The 13,456-nt window shown below is 44.9% G+C and overlaps 1 protein-coding gene across 1 annotated transcript in view; it reads right to left on the reverse strand.

The window, feature by feature from the left end:
* Positions 1 to 6,072: 6,072 nt before the first annotated feature.
* Positions 6,073 to 13,456, reverse strand: part of LOC8032495 (neuroglobin) — a 205,365-nt gene continuing 197,981 nt past the window's right edge. Inside the window, exon 4 of the mRNA XM_002410133.5 lies at positions 6,073 to 12,520. Coding sequence (XP_002410177.3) covers positions 12,305 to 12,520 — 216 coding nt within the window. The 3' untranslated portion in view covers positions 6,073 to 12,304. The remainder of the gene's footprint in view (positions 12,521 to 13,456) is intronic.

Below are 13,456 nucleotides of genomic sequence, written 5' to 3' on the forward strand. Positions count from 1 at the left end.
CACCATTATAACCAACGCAGCCATGCACAGTGAAACTCTTCTGGAAGGCAGCGTCTAACTGCTCCTCGAAAAAGGAACTGGTGTCGCAAGAAGCGTAACGGATCTCCAAGAAAGACGTACAACTGTCCTTGTGACGAACTTTCGAGAGGAGCCGCAGCACTTAACGAAGGGTACCACCGTGGGCCACGTCGAGGATCTTCAGGCGCCAGCCGTGGTCATCGCAATCTCCGAGGAAACCTCGTCGCCACAGCAGAAGAGCACGACGCCGCCGCCGCTCGACATCGACCCCGAGCTCTCACCTACGAAGCGCCGGCAACTGGTTGATCTCCTTGCCGAATACAGTGACTGTTTTGCCACGACATCGAAGATTCGCCAAACACCAATGGCGAAACATCGCATTGTTACCGACGACGACGCACTTCCTGTCCACCAGTCGCCGTATCAAGTCTCCTTAAAGGAAAGGAAAGTGATTCAAGATCAAGTCCAGGAGATACTCGACGACGACATCATTCAACCCTCAAAAAGCCCATGGGCGTCCCCAGTCGTCCTTGTAAAGAAGAAGGACGGAACCCTGCGGTTCTGCATAGACTATCGTCGACTGAACGCTGTGACGAAGAAGGACGTCTATCCGCTCCCCCGCATCGACAATACGTTAGACCGACTGCGCCACTCCCGATATTTTTCGTCGATGGACCTGAAGAGTGGTAACTGGCAGATTGAAGTCGACGAACGTGACCGGGAGAAAACTGCCTTCGTCACTCCTGACGGACTGTACGAATTCAAAGGGATGCCGTTCGGACTTTGTACAGCACCAGCCACCTTCCAGCGCGTCATGGACACCGTGCTGGCAGGTCTGAAATAGCAGAGCTGCCTCGTCTACCTGGACGATGTCGTGGTATTCTCACGAGATTTCGACGAACACCTCAGACGACTTCGAGCCATGCTTCAAGCCATCAAGACCGCCGGTCTGTCAATCAAGCCAACAAAGTGTCGGTTCGCCTATGGGGAACTAAAGTTCCTTGGCCACGTCGTGAACAACAAGGGTGTTCTACCTGACCCCGAGAAGACCCGCGCCGTAGCTGCATTTACGCCGCCGTCTGACAAAAAGGCCGTGAGAAGATTTCTCGGACTCTGTGCCTACTACAGGCGCTTTGTTCGAGACTTCGCCAAGCTATCCGCACCGCTGACACACCTCACGAAGGACGCCGTAAAGTTCGAGTGGACAGAAGAACACCAGAGGTCATTTGACGAGCTGAAACGAAGACTCCAGACGCCCCCGATTCTTGGCCATTTCGACCAGTTTGCTGAAACCGAGATCCACACCGACGCCAGTAACACCGGACTGGGTGCGGTACTAGTCCAAGTGCAGGACGGAGCAGAGCGAGTTATCGCATACGCAAGTCGGACGCTGTCTAACGCGGAGAGGAACTATTCAACGACTAAAAAAGAGTGCCTCGCTGTCGTATGGACAATAACAAAGTTTCGCCCATATTTGTATGGAAGTTCTTTTCGCGTGGTCACGGACCACCACTCGCTCTCCTGGCTGGCGAATCTGAAGGACCCCTCCGGACGCCTCGCTCGGTGGAGCCTACGACTGCAGGAGTTCGACATGAACGTGGTGTGCAAGTCCGGCCGGAAGCACAATGACGCCGACAGCCTGTCACGGGCCCCAGTCGAGGCCGGCCTTGCCTGCACCAAAGAGGACGAGGGTGAGTGTTTCCTCGGCGCTCTGGATGTCAGCGACATGGCAGCACTCCAACGAGACGACCCTGAGCTGCGAGCACTCATCGAGCACCTAGAGGGACAAACAAGCGCCGTTCCCCGCGGTTTTGTACGAACACTTCCAACGTTCTCCATCCGACAAGGCGTGCTGTACAAGGAGAACTTCAGCGACAACAACACGGCGTTGCTGTTGGTGATCCCTTCCAGTCTTCGAGAAGAAATTTTTCAAGCTTGCCACGATGACCCGACGGCGGGACACCTTGGTTACAGCAGGACTCTTGCAAGGATACGCGAAAAGTACTACTGGCCCAAGCTTGCGAAGACAGTACACCACTACACCCGATCTTGCCACGAGTGTCAACGACGGAAGAAGCCACCGACGAGACCGGCAGGACATCTTCAGCCTATTGCGCCGCCATCTGCCCCATTCCAGCAAATCGGTATGGATTTACTCGGACCTTTCCCACCGTCGACGCAAGGAAACCGATGGAAAATCGTCGCAACCGATTATCTCACGCGGTACGCCGAGACAAAAGCCCTTCCAGTAGGAAAGGCTGTTGAAGTCGCCAAGTTTTTCATCGAGTCCATCGTCCTCCGGCACGGCGCTCCCGAAGTCCTGGTCCCAGACCGTGGATCATCATTCATGGCCCAGCTGACGCAAGAAGTCCTTCGTCTCAGCCACACCAGCCATCGTCGCACCACGGCGTACCACCCGCAGACCAACGGGCTAACGGAGAGACTCAACAAAACCATCGCCGACATGATCTCCATGTACGTCGACGTGGAGCACAAGACATGGGACGAGGTGTTGCAGTACGTGACATTTGCCTACAACACGGCCGTACAAGAGACCACCGGAGTGACACCCTTTCAACTGGTGCATGGGTGCAAGGTAACGACAATGCTGGACGCTATGTTACCCCACGAACCGGCTGTCGACGCAAGCGACGACGCCCAGGTGGTTGCCCAAAGGGCAGAAGAAGTCCGTCCGCTCGCCACACTCCGTATTAAGGCTCAACAACCCGTCGACACTGGCCGCTACAACCTTCGTTGTCGGGACGTCCACTTCCAGCCCGGAGACGGGGTGTGGGTGTGGACACCGATTCGCCGCTGCGGTCTCAGCGAGAAACCCCTGAAACGTTACTTTGGACCCTACAAAGTGCTTCGTCGACTCGAGGATCTGAACTACGAGGTGATGCCCGACGGAACACGGACTTCGTCACGCCGCCCTCCACGACCGGAAGTCGTCCACGTCGTGCGACTGAAGCCGTACTACGCTCGATAGGACTGTGGACCTTATGTGTTCCAAATGACTTTTTGTTTCCCGCTCTTTTTATTTGTTTTGTTTTGTTTTTGGGCTGCATCGGGGTGATGCCCTTTTTAAAGGGGGCTTGGCCAGCCGCGCGCGCAGCTGGCCAAGTAGGCAGCGCGCGCGTGGCCTAACGGTTATCGATCTTGCTTTCCACCCTGAAAGCCAGGGTTCGATCAGAATTAATTGGGGGGCTAGTTGGTTGAACATCTAGACGGTGGTTTTAAAAGCGAAAAGGACTAAGAAGAGAAGGAGGGGACAGGACAGAGCGCTTTGTCCTGTCCCCCCCTTCTCTTCTTAGTCCTTTGCGCTTTTAAAACCACCGTCCAGGGTTCGATTCCTGGCCGCGGAGGCTCATTTTTGTTGACTCTGTAAAGTAATGTTCTGGTAAATTCGAGAACTATGTTGGAGGCTTGTTCGAGGTCAGAATGTTCTACACGCCGAACCTTCTACGCCGATAATTCCAGAAGCCCACACGTGTACATGGGGCTCCGCGTGGCGATCTGCATTCAGTCTCGCCCCAGCGCTCGATCCTGCGGTTTCGCCGACTTGGACGCCCGCGACGCTCTGTTATTATCCTTTGTACCACTTTTATTTTTGGCACAAGTTCGCCACATTAAACGTTTATTTCTTTCTGTTTATTTATTATTTTTTGGTCACCACCCGTGACAATATGACGTCACTCGATTGAGAATTGTTCTGACAGAATCAAAGCCCTTCCGCACAATGCTGTTCTGCGGACGCACCGGGCCCTTGAAAAAGAGTCCAGCAAAAACAAAAGCTCTCAGCTTACATCAGAACAATCGTATTTATTCAACAAAATGCGCTGTTTGGCTTGACTTCAGCGTTAGAACACTTTTTTTCTTCTTCTCGCAACAACAACGCACATCTTGGACAATCACATTGAAAGCAAACAATAAAAATGTGTGTAATATTTGTGAACATTAAACATAACCCATACGCAAGTAACTTGAACACGTCTCGATCGATTACTTTAGATCACAATCACAATTCGTAGACCATACGTCCACTTAAGTTGTCTTTTTTTATTCATATAAGGACGACACCAAGCGGCGAAAGCTCGAAGTACGTTTGGTGTCCCTGAATGGGAGTAGCGCTACCCCTCCTGCTTTCTCCGCGACTTGAGCCACGAAGGAGGCCAAGGAGAGGTGGCGCAACTCCCCTTTCGGATGCCAAGCGTAGTTTGAGCTTTCGCCGTTGCGTAGGGAGGAACTGCACATGCGGGCAGAACTCTTCTTGAGAAAAGGTCCATTGGGTCCTCAATTGCCAGCACTTCAACAGCCGTGTACACCAGCTCAACTGTGAATAGAGTGTCATATTACGTGGCAGTATAAGCACAAGGATAATGCGTTGATATTACTCATCTCACTTTGTAGAAAGTTCGCCTTAAGTCCAGCATATATTCATATAAAATGGAGCTCGCAGCTAGATTCATTCAGCAACAATCCTTTTGAAGAGGTAATTCTCGATGAGACTTGTAAGCTCGAATTCAGACGAACGGATAATTTCTCTCTCTCTCTCTCTCTCTCTCTCTCTCTCTCTATATATATATATATATATATATATATATATATATATATATATATATATATGTGTCTTCCAAGACTGTCTCAGTTGAAGCACACTTTAATGTAATCACTGCTATTAAGCTCTTAATACCTGAAGTTGTATTTTGAAGATCTCGGAGAATCGGCGGTTATTCATTGAATATAGCGATAGGCGCCTTATTTTTATAGCAAGCCGCAGAGAAACGGTGGCTAATTTCAGCTAATAATAGGACTTCAACAACAAATATTCTTGTCAGTTCTCAGCCACGCCTTAAAGAAAAAAAAAAGAAGATATTTAAAGTGGTCCATGAAAAATTAAGGTAGCGATGCATTCAATATTTGTTATTTGATGTTCTTCTGAGAGTAGTTGATTGAGAATGACTAGCAAACACTTTGTTTCCACAACATATGAGTTCTGATGTCGCGTAGCAGGTAGGATTAACAATACATCGTCAATATGTCCGTCGTCCACCAGAAGGTGCTGAGACGACATGCGTGTACAAATGACACCATTGCCATCGTTCTAGGTAATATGCGAGTATACATTCGACACACTTTGAAACAGGCTCATCGCTGATTTTCTCTACCTTTCCCTCCCTTACACCGCTCTCGTTCCGCAGAACAAATATGACCAGAAATCATTGAATTTGTTACCAGCGGTATCACTTCAGTGCACAAGTAGTGTAGCACTTAAAGTGATTTCGACGTCATTCATTTCAGGCGCTAACTTGATCTACGCCCCTCAAGAATTAAAAAAAAGATCGTTAACAAGCACCTTGATGTCATCTAAAGAACGAAATAAAAAATAATCAAAATATTTTATTATATGAGGATCTTTTACTTCAAAAGGAGACCATAAGTGGGGCCGTATAAACTTTTAAAATGGCAATGAAACGCCGTCTAATTATAAAATTAGGGAGCTTTAATAACATACTTCAAAGTCTTGCTAAATTGTAAATTTAAATTCAGTTTAAAGCTGTCTATTTCTACAGCGGCTGTTGGGCATCTTAGGGTAGTATTTGAGGTCCCCCCCCCCCCCCCCCCCTATACGTTCCGTAATATACATAAACAATTTTGCATACCCTGTTTCTTTATATATATACCTCTAAGTTGTTGAATATATAATTACCGATGTATTATGAACTCCCTTTGCTTGTTTCTGCGTAGTACAGTATTGGCAAGAGTTATGTCTGGTGCCAAACATAGAAAAGAAATATAAACACTTCAAAAACAAAAGGGGTAATGCTGTTTAGCCGTAAATCTGCGCCCGAGACTTGTCTGCTTTCATTTAAAATATGAGAACAGAATTTTTTAATTTTAGTAAAATGTTTTAAACAACAAACTTGAATTCTTTTCTAAATGATATGTCTCGTTTCATTTATCAAAATTGCCATCCTTCGCAAGTAATTTGCCGCATAAATATATCATGTAACCTCTCTGCTTTGTCGACGCCTAAAGCTGTCTGGTTTTCGCTTCTAATTAACAATTGCTTTAGCTTGCCTCAACTTAGCTATATTTACTTTTATTTTAATTTTCCTTCTGATTTCATATATTTCAACAGTGTAATGATATCTTCAAAACTTAATATTAAAATTATGATCTAACTGAATCTATTTTCTCCACTCCCCCTGCATATCACAAGTACGGAACTTGTCGACCCCATTGCCGCTGACAATAATCTTCTTTCGGCGCTTTTCAAGTACAAAACCTTTTTTTTTTTTAGAATTTACTTTAATTTGTTTCAAATGCTGGTTTATTTTAAGAGTTTTAGTTTCCAATCTAAATTATTCGTTACTCCCTCATCATTTAATATTTAATACATCGCACTAATGTTCATGAGAATGAAAAAAACTTGAGCTTGAACTTATGAGTGCGACTCTAAGTCTGCTCTAATCTTGCGGACGGAAGAGCCACTGTTGATCATTTGCTCGAAACTCGTAACCACGCGCGAAAAAAGAAAGATTACTCTCAACTCATACACAAATTCTTTCCTTCTAATTCTGACCTCCTACCCTGCACTTAATAATAGCTCTTTGATGGTAACCTTTATCAATACTCGGAACGCGCGCAACGTCATTCTGCTGTGTTCGAAATGCTTTAAAGTCCATAGATCAAGTTGGGGCCATAAAAGTACAAAGTCGAAGCCCACTTTTGTGCATCTTTAAACACAGGAGGGCCAAATTGTGGAATTTTTCTTTCTGCGGTATCTTTTTCAATTGTAATACTGCTCTTCACCTTTTAAAAATATACTGTTTCTAAGGTTAACACTAGGGTAAGCTATTTTTTCCCGACCTGGCATGACGTGAACATGAATGGTCACATTCCGCTCTAGACAGAAGATATCATGCGACAGGGAAATCACATTTGTACTTGGTCTCAAGTGGCGTCAAGTCTTGCTGGGCTCATTGACACATCGGTGATGATCTACTCAACGGGACCTATTGGACGCAGTATGATGAATGGGGTAATTAATTAATACAGTCATGCCTCGTTAATATGAACATTCCCCTTCTCCCCTAGATTCGTTCATAATACACATAAAAATACATGTATTTGCGCAGAGTGTTCCCGAACATTTTGTTTATATAACTGGATGTTCACATTAACGGGATCCATATTAATGAGACTTGGCTGTACACACTTCGGACAAATTGATCGTTTGGGTTTTGCAGAGTTGAACGATAATAAACGTTTTACAATATCGCTTCGTAAAAGAACATCTGTGGAGTGCATAATACTAATGAAAAAAGAAGTAAAAAAAAAAACCTTCATGTACAAACTTTACTTTCACAGAACATTCTGACCCATGTTCAACAATATTCAACTTAAAGTATACCAAATATGTACCCTCCTGACACAGAAAAGTACACAGTGAAAGTTTATTCATAGCATGCTTTCGGTGTCTAAAGAAAGCTTTTAATATAAATTTCATGGACTTCGTATTGTAGTGGTTCCGCAGTCCGCCCGTCCGTCCGAGTTCTTTCAACTAACCTGTACACACTAAAAGTATATTAGTGATGTACCATTAGTAAACTTATAAAATATTCCTTAAACATGCTTCGCGAACTGTTTCATGAAAGTACACAATTAGGCATCATAAAATACATTTAGCACAGCACTTTTTTTTTTCCAAGGGCAGACACGCGAAAGGTTTTTACACCATTGCGCGAGGCAAATCGAACAAAAAAAATGCAACACCTTTTTTTTATTTGGTTCGCGCGTCGGCAAAAAACCTTTTAAAGACACCGAAAACTTCAGAAACGCAGGACGTGACACGTCTCGGGCGTTTTATTATATCACTCCGAAGCCAATTAGACTGAAGAATTGACCGGTAAGAACGCATAAAAACAAATCACGAAACAGTAAAAAAAAGTGAAGGAAGCGAGTCAGCGTGGCGTTTGATTCTTGAGGTCTCAACGACTTTGAATATTATCAACCCAGGGTGTGACGATCAAGTCCTGAGCGTTTTCAAACACCGATTCTCAACCAAGATAAGATTGGGGTATATTCACCGATCAGAACCAGGGAGAAGCGTGACCAGCACAATTTGGCGCGTCCTGCGTTTCCTCAGCTCTCGCTGTCTCTATATTCTAACAGTCCAGATAATGCGGCTACATCGAGTTTGAACCTATCATAACTTGAGTTTTCCGGGGTCATGAGACGTTTTAGAGATTTCTAGTGGTAACAATTCCGCTTAGCTCACGTATGCCACGCGACACTGAAAAAACGTCTGTCCTATGTTGGCAGGTGTGCCCCTCTATTGGTCGAGAGAAAAATAAACGGAAAAGAATTCCTGAAGATAACATTGATTTGGCTCGTTATAAAAGAAAAAAAGAAGAAGCTTGTTACAATGTTTTTTTAACAAAAAAAGCTGCGTTTTTTTAATCGAATAGGGCAGCGCTATCTCTTGCTTCAACACCGCAAAGAGAGTCGTCGTGGCTGTGAATGGTGCAGCGTCATTACACTTTAACCGCTACGAGCATACCCATAAATGGAACAGCTCCCGTAGTGTATAAGTTGCTGGTGAAAAAAGCAAATGGCGGTTCATCTGACAAAAAAAAAAAGTCCATTGAGAAATGTGTGAAGATAGAGAGAATGACATAAATACTAGAACTTGGTTAGAGTTATAATTTATAATAAACATTATACTATAATAGTTTCTTACATCTGACGAAAACACCGCTCTGCTTGCACGCGTTATGAGGATGATAAATTCTTCCCAGGTGTTACTATTTTGTTTGACTATTGTAGTTTCCTGCACTACACCGACGTATAGTCTACAATCAGGCTTGAGATAGTCCAGTTATGACGCATGAAATAGCTTATCCATCACGCATGCGCACAAGCCTCATTACACCGCATGATTTCCTCAGTTTGATCGCGTACGTCATTCCCATCAATACCGCTCTCTTCAATTCTCAGGAGTCCATACTTCTGATACACGTGGAAAAATATAATTTCGTTCTGGCACTTACTTACAATGAGGGTGGTTATTCGGTTAGAGTATGATGATCCTGTCAAGTGTTTTTAAATTGTAAAACTTTTTCGCACATTCGACGATATCCGAGTCTGCAAGTGCTCATCCAAGCAGGATACTTATCAGTCAAGTATTAAGCAAAAGGGCTGTTTTCTAGGACGCTTTAATTTCAATAATTACTCTCACATGGTCAGCTGTAGCAGTTATCAAGGCCTTTTATGGGGGTTTTCGTACATTACTAGTCGCCGTCATTTCGTTTTGCTTTACGGGATAGCCTCGCTTAAAAATTCACTAAGTATGGCCTGATTGTACTCTCCCCCCCGGTACTGATAAGTAAGCGGGGTACGCAAACTGAGAAGTTAAACGTTGAGGGTGACAGACTGCGACAACGCTGAAATACATACATATCTACATTTTAATGTTCGCATTCTTTCTCCAGGATTATCAAATTCGACCTCGAAGGTCGCCGAATATAGCAAATATTTAATTTACAACCAGATTTGATCATGTACGTCTCAACACTTCTCCGAACATAACGCGACGTTTATATTCAGGAAGGCTGGGTGTTTTTCTTTGTTTGTTTGGAAACTCGTTTTTGATAGTTTGCAACAAACATCTCACGTGATTGTTTCTTAGTTGGGCGCGGCGTTCGAATGTTGCGGAATCACGCAGCTTGTGGTTCCCATAAAACAACAGGGAAAAAAAAAAAAAGACTTACCGTACAGCTAGCCATACAAAAGACAAGACACTCTATTCGTCGTGACGTTGAGGGGAAAAGAAAGTTTGGCGACTCACTCATGCGCTGCGCGAAGTAGTTCTCACGGGATTGGGTTGTCGAAGCAAGAAGCCACGCCTTTTTGGCGTTCGAAATGTGTCCACACTCCTAAAATAACACAAGGCTAATCTAAGATGCGTCTACGTATCGCTTGATTCAACGCACGAAGGGAAAAATGGTAACGTCGCACGAGAAGCCGGACTTGATTTACTACTGTTCTTCAGGTGAATACGAGTATGAAAAATAATGATAATGAATAATGATAATAATTATAAAAAATTATCGATGCATGTGGGTATTTATCTATGAAGCAAGCAACATAGCTAACAGACAATCCTCAATGTCGGCTGAACACGCAATAATAATAATAATCGTAAACTAATACGCCCAAGAGAAAAAAAAACAAAAAAAAACAGAAGGAAAATGGTGGGGAGAAGCTCCAGCTATTAAATAAGCTACGATTCAGAGAAACGACATGTCAGCCATTCGGTTTGCTAAAGAAAAAAATTGTTACTTTCTATTTGAAGCTTTATTTCGGATCGGAGAAAAGCTTTTTTCGTCTCGCAGAAATGTGTAAAACAGTCAGGGACAGAGGAGAACAAACATCGTCTGAGTTTCCTTACACCGCATGTGAAGCTCAGGAAGTCACACTTTTTTTTTTTTTTTCGTATCGTAGCAATCGCCAATAGACCCTTTTCGAAATTTACTCTTGCTACTTCGATAACTGTCATCATCGAAGTATATATGATTTATCCGCGGAGAAGGGGCGGGGGGTGCCTGATGAAGGAAGAAGCCGAAGACATGCACAGATGTCCGAAGCCTGCACATCCCAGACGCTGTTCTGCAATTTTTGTTGCTCGATGTCAGCTTGTGCGCTCTAAGGAGTTGAGAGTGTTGTGCTATGTTCACGTTACAGACGCAACGCGCCTGCCTTTCACAACATTCTCGAACCAAAGCGCAAGCAAGAAAACGAGTTCGTTCAGACCACGATTGGTTTTAGTCTGAACGAAATCGTTCCGCTTCTTGTACTCACGTTTGCGCGTGTCATGAAAAATTGGCGCGTTGCGTCCGTAGTAGGAACATAGCATTACGGGAATCCTTAAAACGTTCGCCATCGGCACGCCCCAGACAGCCCCTAACAAACAAATGGTTCTGTCAGTCAGTGAATACCTACCAACGAAACACAAACGCTGCGTCGGCGTTTTTTCGGACTCACGCGTAATAAATTTGTTGACAAGCACTTGGCCCACGAGACCCTTCATACGGTGATTTTCATCGAAAATTTTGCCCTATAAACGTCTCGCACAGAGGGACATTTTTCTTCACCTTCGGAACGAAAACAAATTTATCAAAAGAAAATAACCGCCAATTTCATACGTTTGCCTTGAACGATTAGATACTAGACGCTCACTGCCCTTAGCATAAAAACATTTGGCATCTCATGGTCTACAAGATGTCGATTCATTACGAGCTCGCCTGCAGTCGATCCCTGCTTATAAAACGGTTGGACTGCTAATTGAGCCACTAGATGACACTGAATTCCTGAAAGGGTCTATTGGGAAAGAGCGAAGAATACCGCCACTTTCGTACGTCTGCCGTTCACGAATAGGTACTGGATTTTCACCACCAGTAGCAGACAAACATTTAGACTGATATTTGAGCCGCCAGATGGCACTGATTTACTGAAAAGGGTCCATTGCGCCAGCTCTGCACGGAGCACCATACTGGTGGCACACGCGAGCCAATCAGAAAATGGCGTGTCGATTGCTCTAAACGTGGCTTATCATAACGGATCAATAAGACCAATCATAGCGCAGTAAGGCAGTCACTAAAGCGAAGTACGTCACAAGAATAACAGTTACTCATGTTAGTAGAAGTTTGCAAATACCGATTCACATTGATTAGTGCAGTGTCTTCTGATGTTTAAGAGTGTTATGAAAACCGGTTGTTGTGGCTTTTCCTCTCATCGGGAAGTTTATGAATGACGCAGTGCTATTGAAATCAAATCGGTATTCGCACGTCCCCTGCATATTAAACAAGACAAAAAAAAATAATATGTGGCTCACGCATGCAAACACAATGTTGATGAAACACAACACAGTCGCACTAAAGTATATTCGGCATCTTTTGCCGGTTTGGTGCGCAGAGAACACACAGACGCAATTTCGTACGCTTTCAGACAAGACGGCATCTGAAGCTATATGTATGTATAACAAAACCCTTGATTTCTGCAAGCTTCAATCAGCTTCTTGCGACGAGAAGCGGGCGATATTTCAAAAGTTTAAAAAGTCACAGCGTCACGAACCACCAACCATTCACGATGACGTCACCACAATGTGCGCACTCGTAGCTGCCGAATCCTCAAAGTGCACGCCCCCACAACGCCGACCATTCCGTGGCGGCGGAAGTGACGTTGCAAAACGTGATAACTAGGCGCAGTTCCGGGCAGCTGGTTAACGGGGCTTGCCCTTGTCGGTGATCTTGTCCGGTTTGTCTCCGATTTCTTGTTTCGCCTTCTCTTCCGCCATCTTGGCCCTGTGTTCCAGCATGCCTTCGATGATCTTTCTGGACAGGAACCGGAAGATGATGAACCACGCCTGGGCCACCTCGCGGTTGAATCTGTCCTGAAGGGCGTCTTCCAGGCCAAACTTGAGTGCGTGCCATAGTTTCTGTAAGGTTACAAGTAAAAATATAAAAAAAGACATTTAAGTTTCAATAATGTTTTCTGTCCAGGTTTTATAATTATAATCAGCATAATGGTCACATCATTTTTGTTTGTGCAAGGACTGCTATACAAGAAGTAAAACACGTTTATTGTCTTTTTTTAATTTTTTAATATATGACTATTTGCAACTCGAGGACCCCGCTCGCCCTTTCGCGGAAGAACGAAGAACCATGGAAGCGGGGGCGGCGGCGGAGACGGTGGCAGGGACTACCGGCATCGGTGCTGCTTTCACCGCATTGTTCCGATCGGCATGTTCGTGTATCATACAAATTTAACGGAACTTGTACAAATCAACATGCTCAATTTCTTAACACCGTCAACGTCTCCGTCACCTGTATGATCTGCTCCTGCCCTGACCACTTCGTATTAATTTTACCGCACTGACCAGCGTCAGCGAGCAGGCGCACGGGAAATCCAGGAGAATCTATCCCCGCCTTTTCCGCCGTCTTAGCACTACTGCCCCGCCAACTCTAGGGCGTTGGAGTTGCGAATGTCTTCCAGTAATGAGGCATGATAGAAATAAAAAAATAAGAACAAAATCCGTATAATTAACAACGAATAGTTCCTTTAAAACAACCCAGTAAGCGCGACCGCAGTCGACGCAAGGATCCAATAGAGCCAATCAGGCAGCCCCAAAAGTGCATCGTCATGACGCTCGTCGTCTTTGCGCTTTTCCTGTCTCCGGCTAAGCAAATTACGCGCAGTGATTGGCTTAGCAGTCACCTGCTGAGCCAATCACGCGTAGTAAACGGATAAAGACGACAAGCGTCGTGACGAAGCACTTTTGGTGCTGCCTGATTGGATCCGTCCAATCGTAATATCGGCTGGTGTCGAACTTGGTGTAAAAGGGACAGTAGCCTTATGCGGAGTGCAAGGTCGT

This window comes from Ixodes scapularis, unplaced genomic scaffold, assembly GCF_016920785.2.
Source record: "Ixodes scapularis isolate PalLabHiFi unplaced genomic scaffold, ASM1692078v2 PGA_scaffold10__122_contigs__length_95168666, whole genome shotgun sequence".
NCBI lineage: Eukaryota > Metazoa > Arthropoda > Arachnida > Ixodida > Ixodidae > Ixodes > Ixodes scapularis.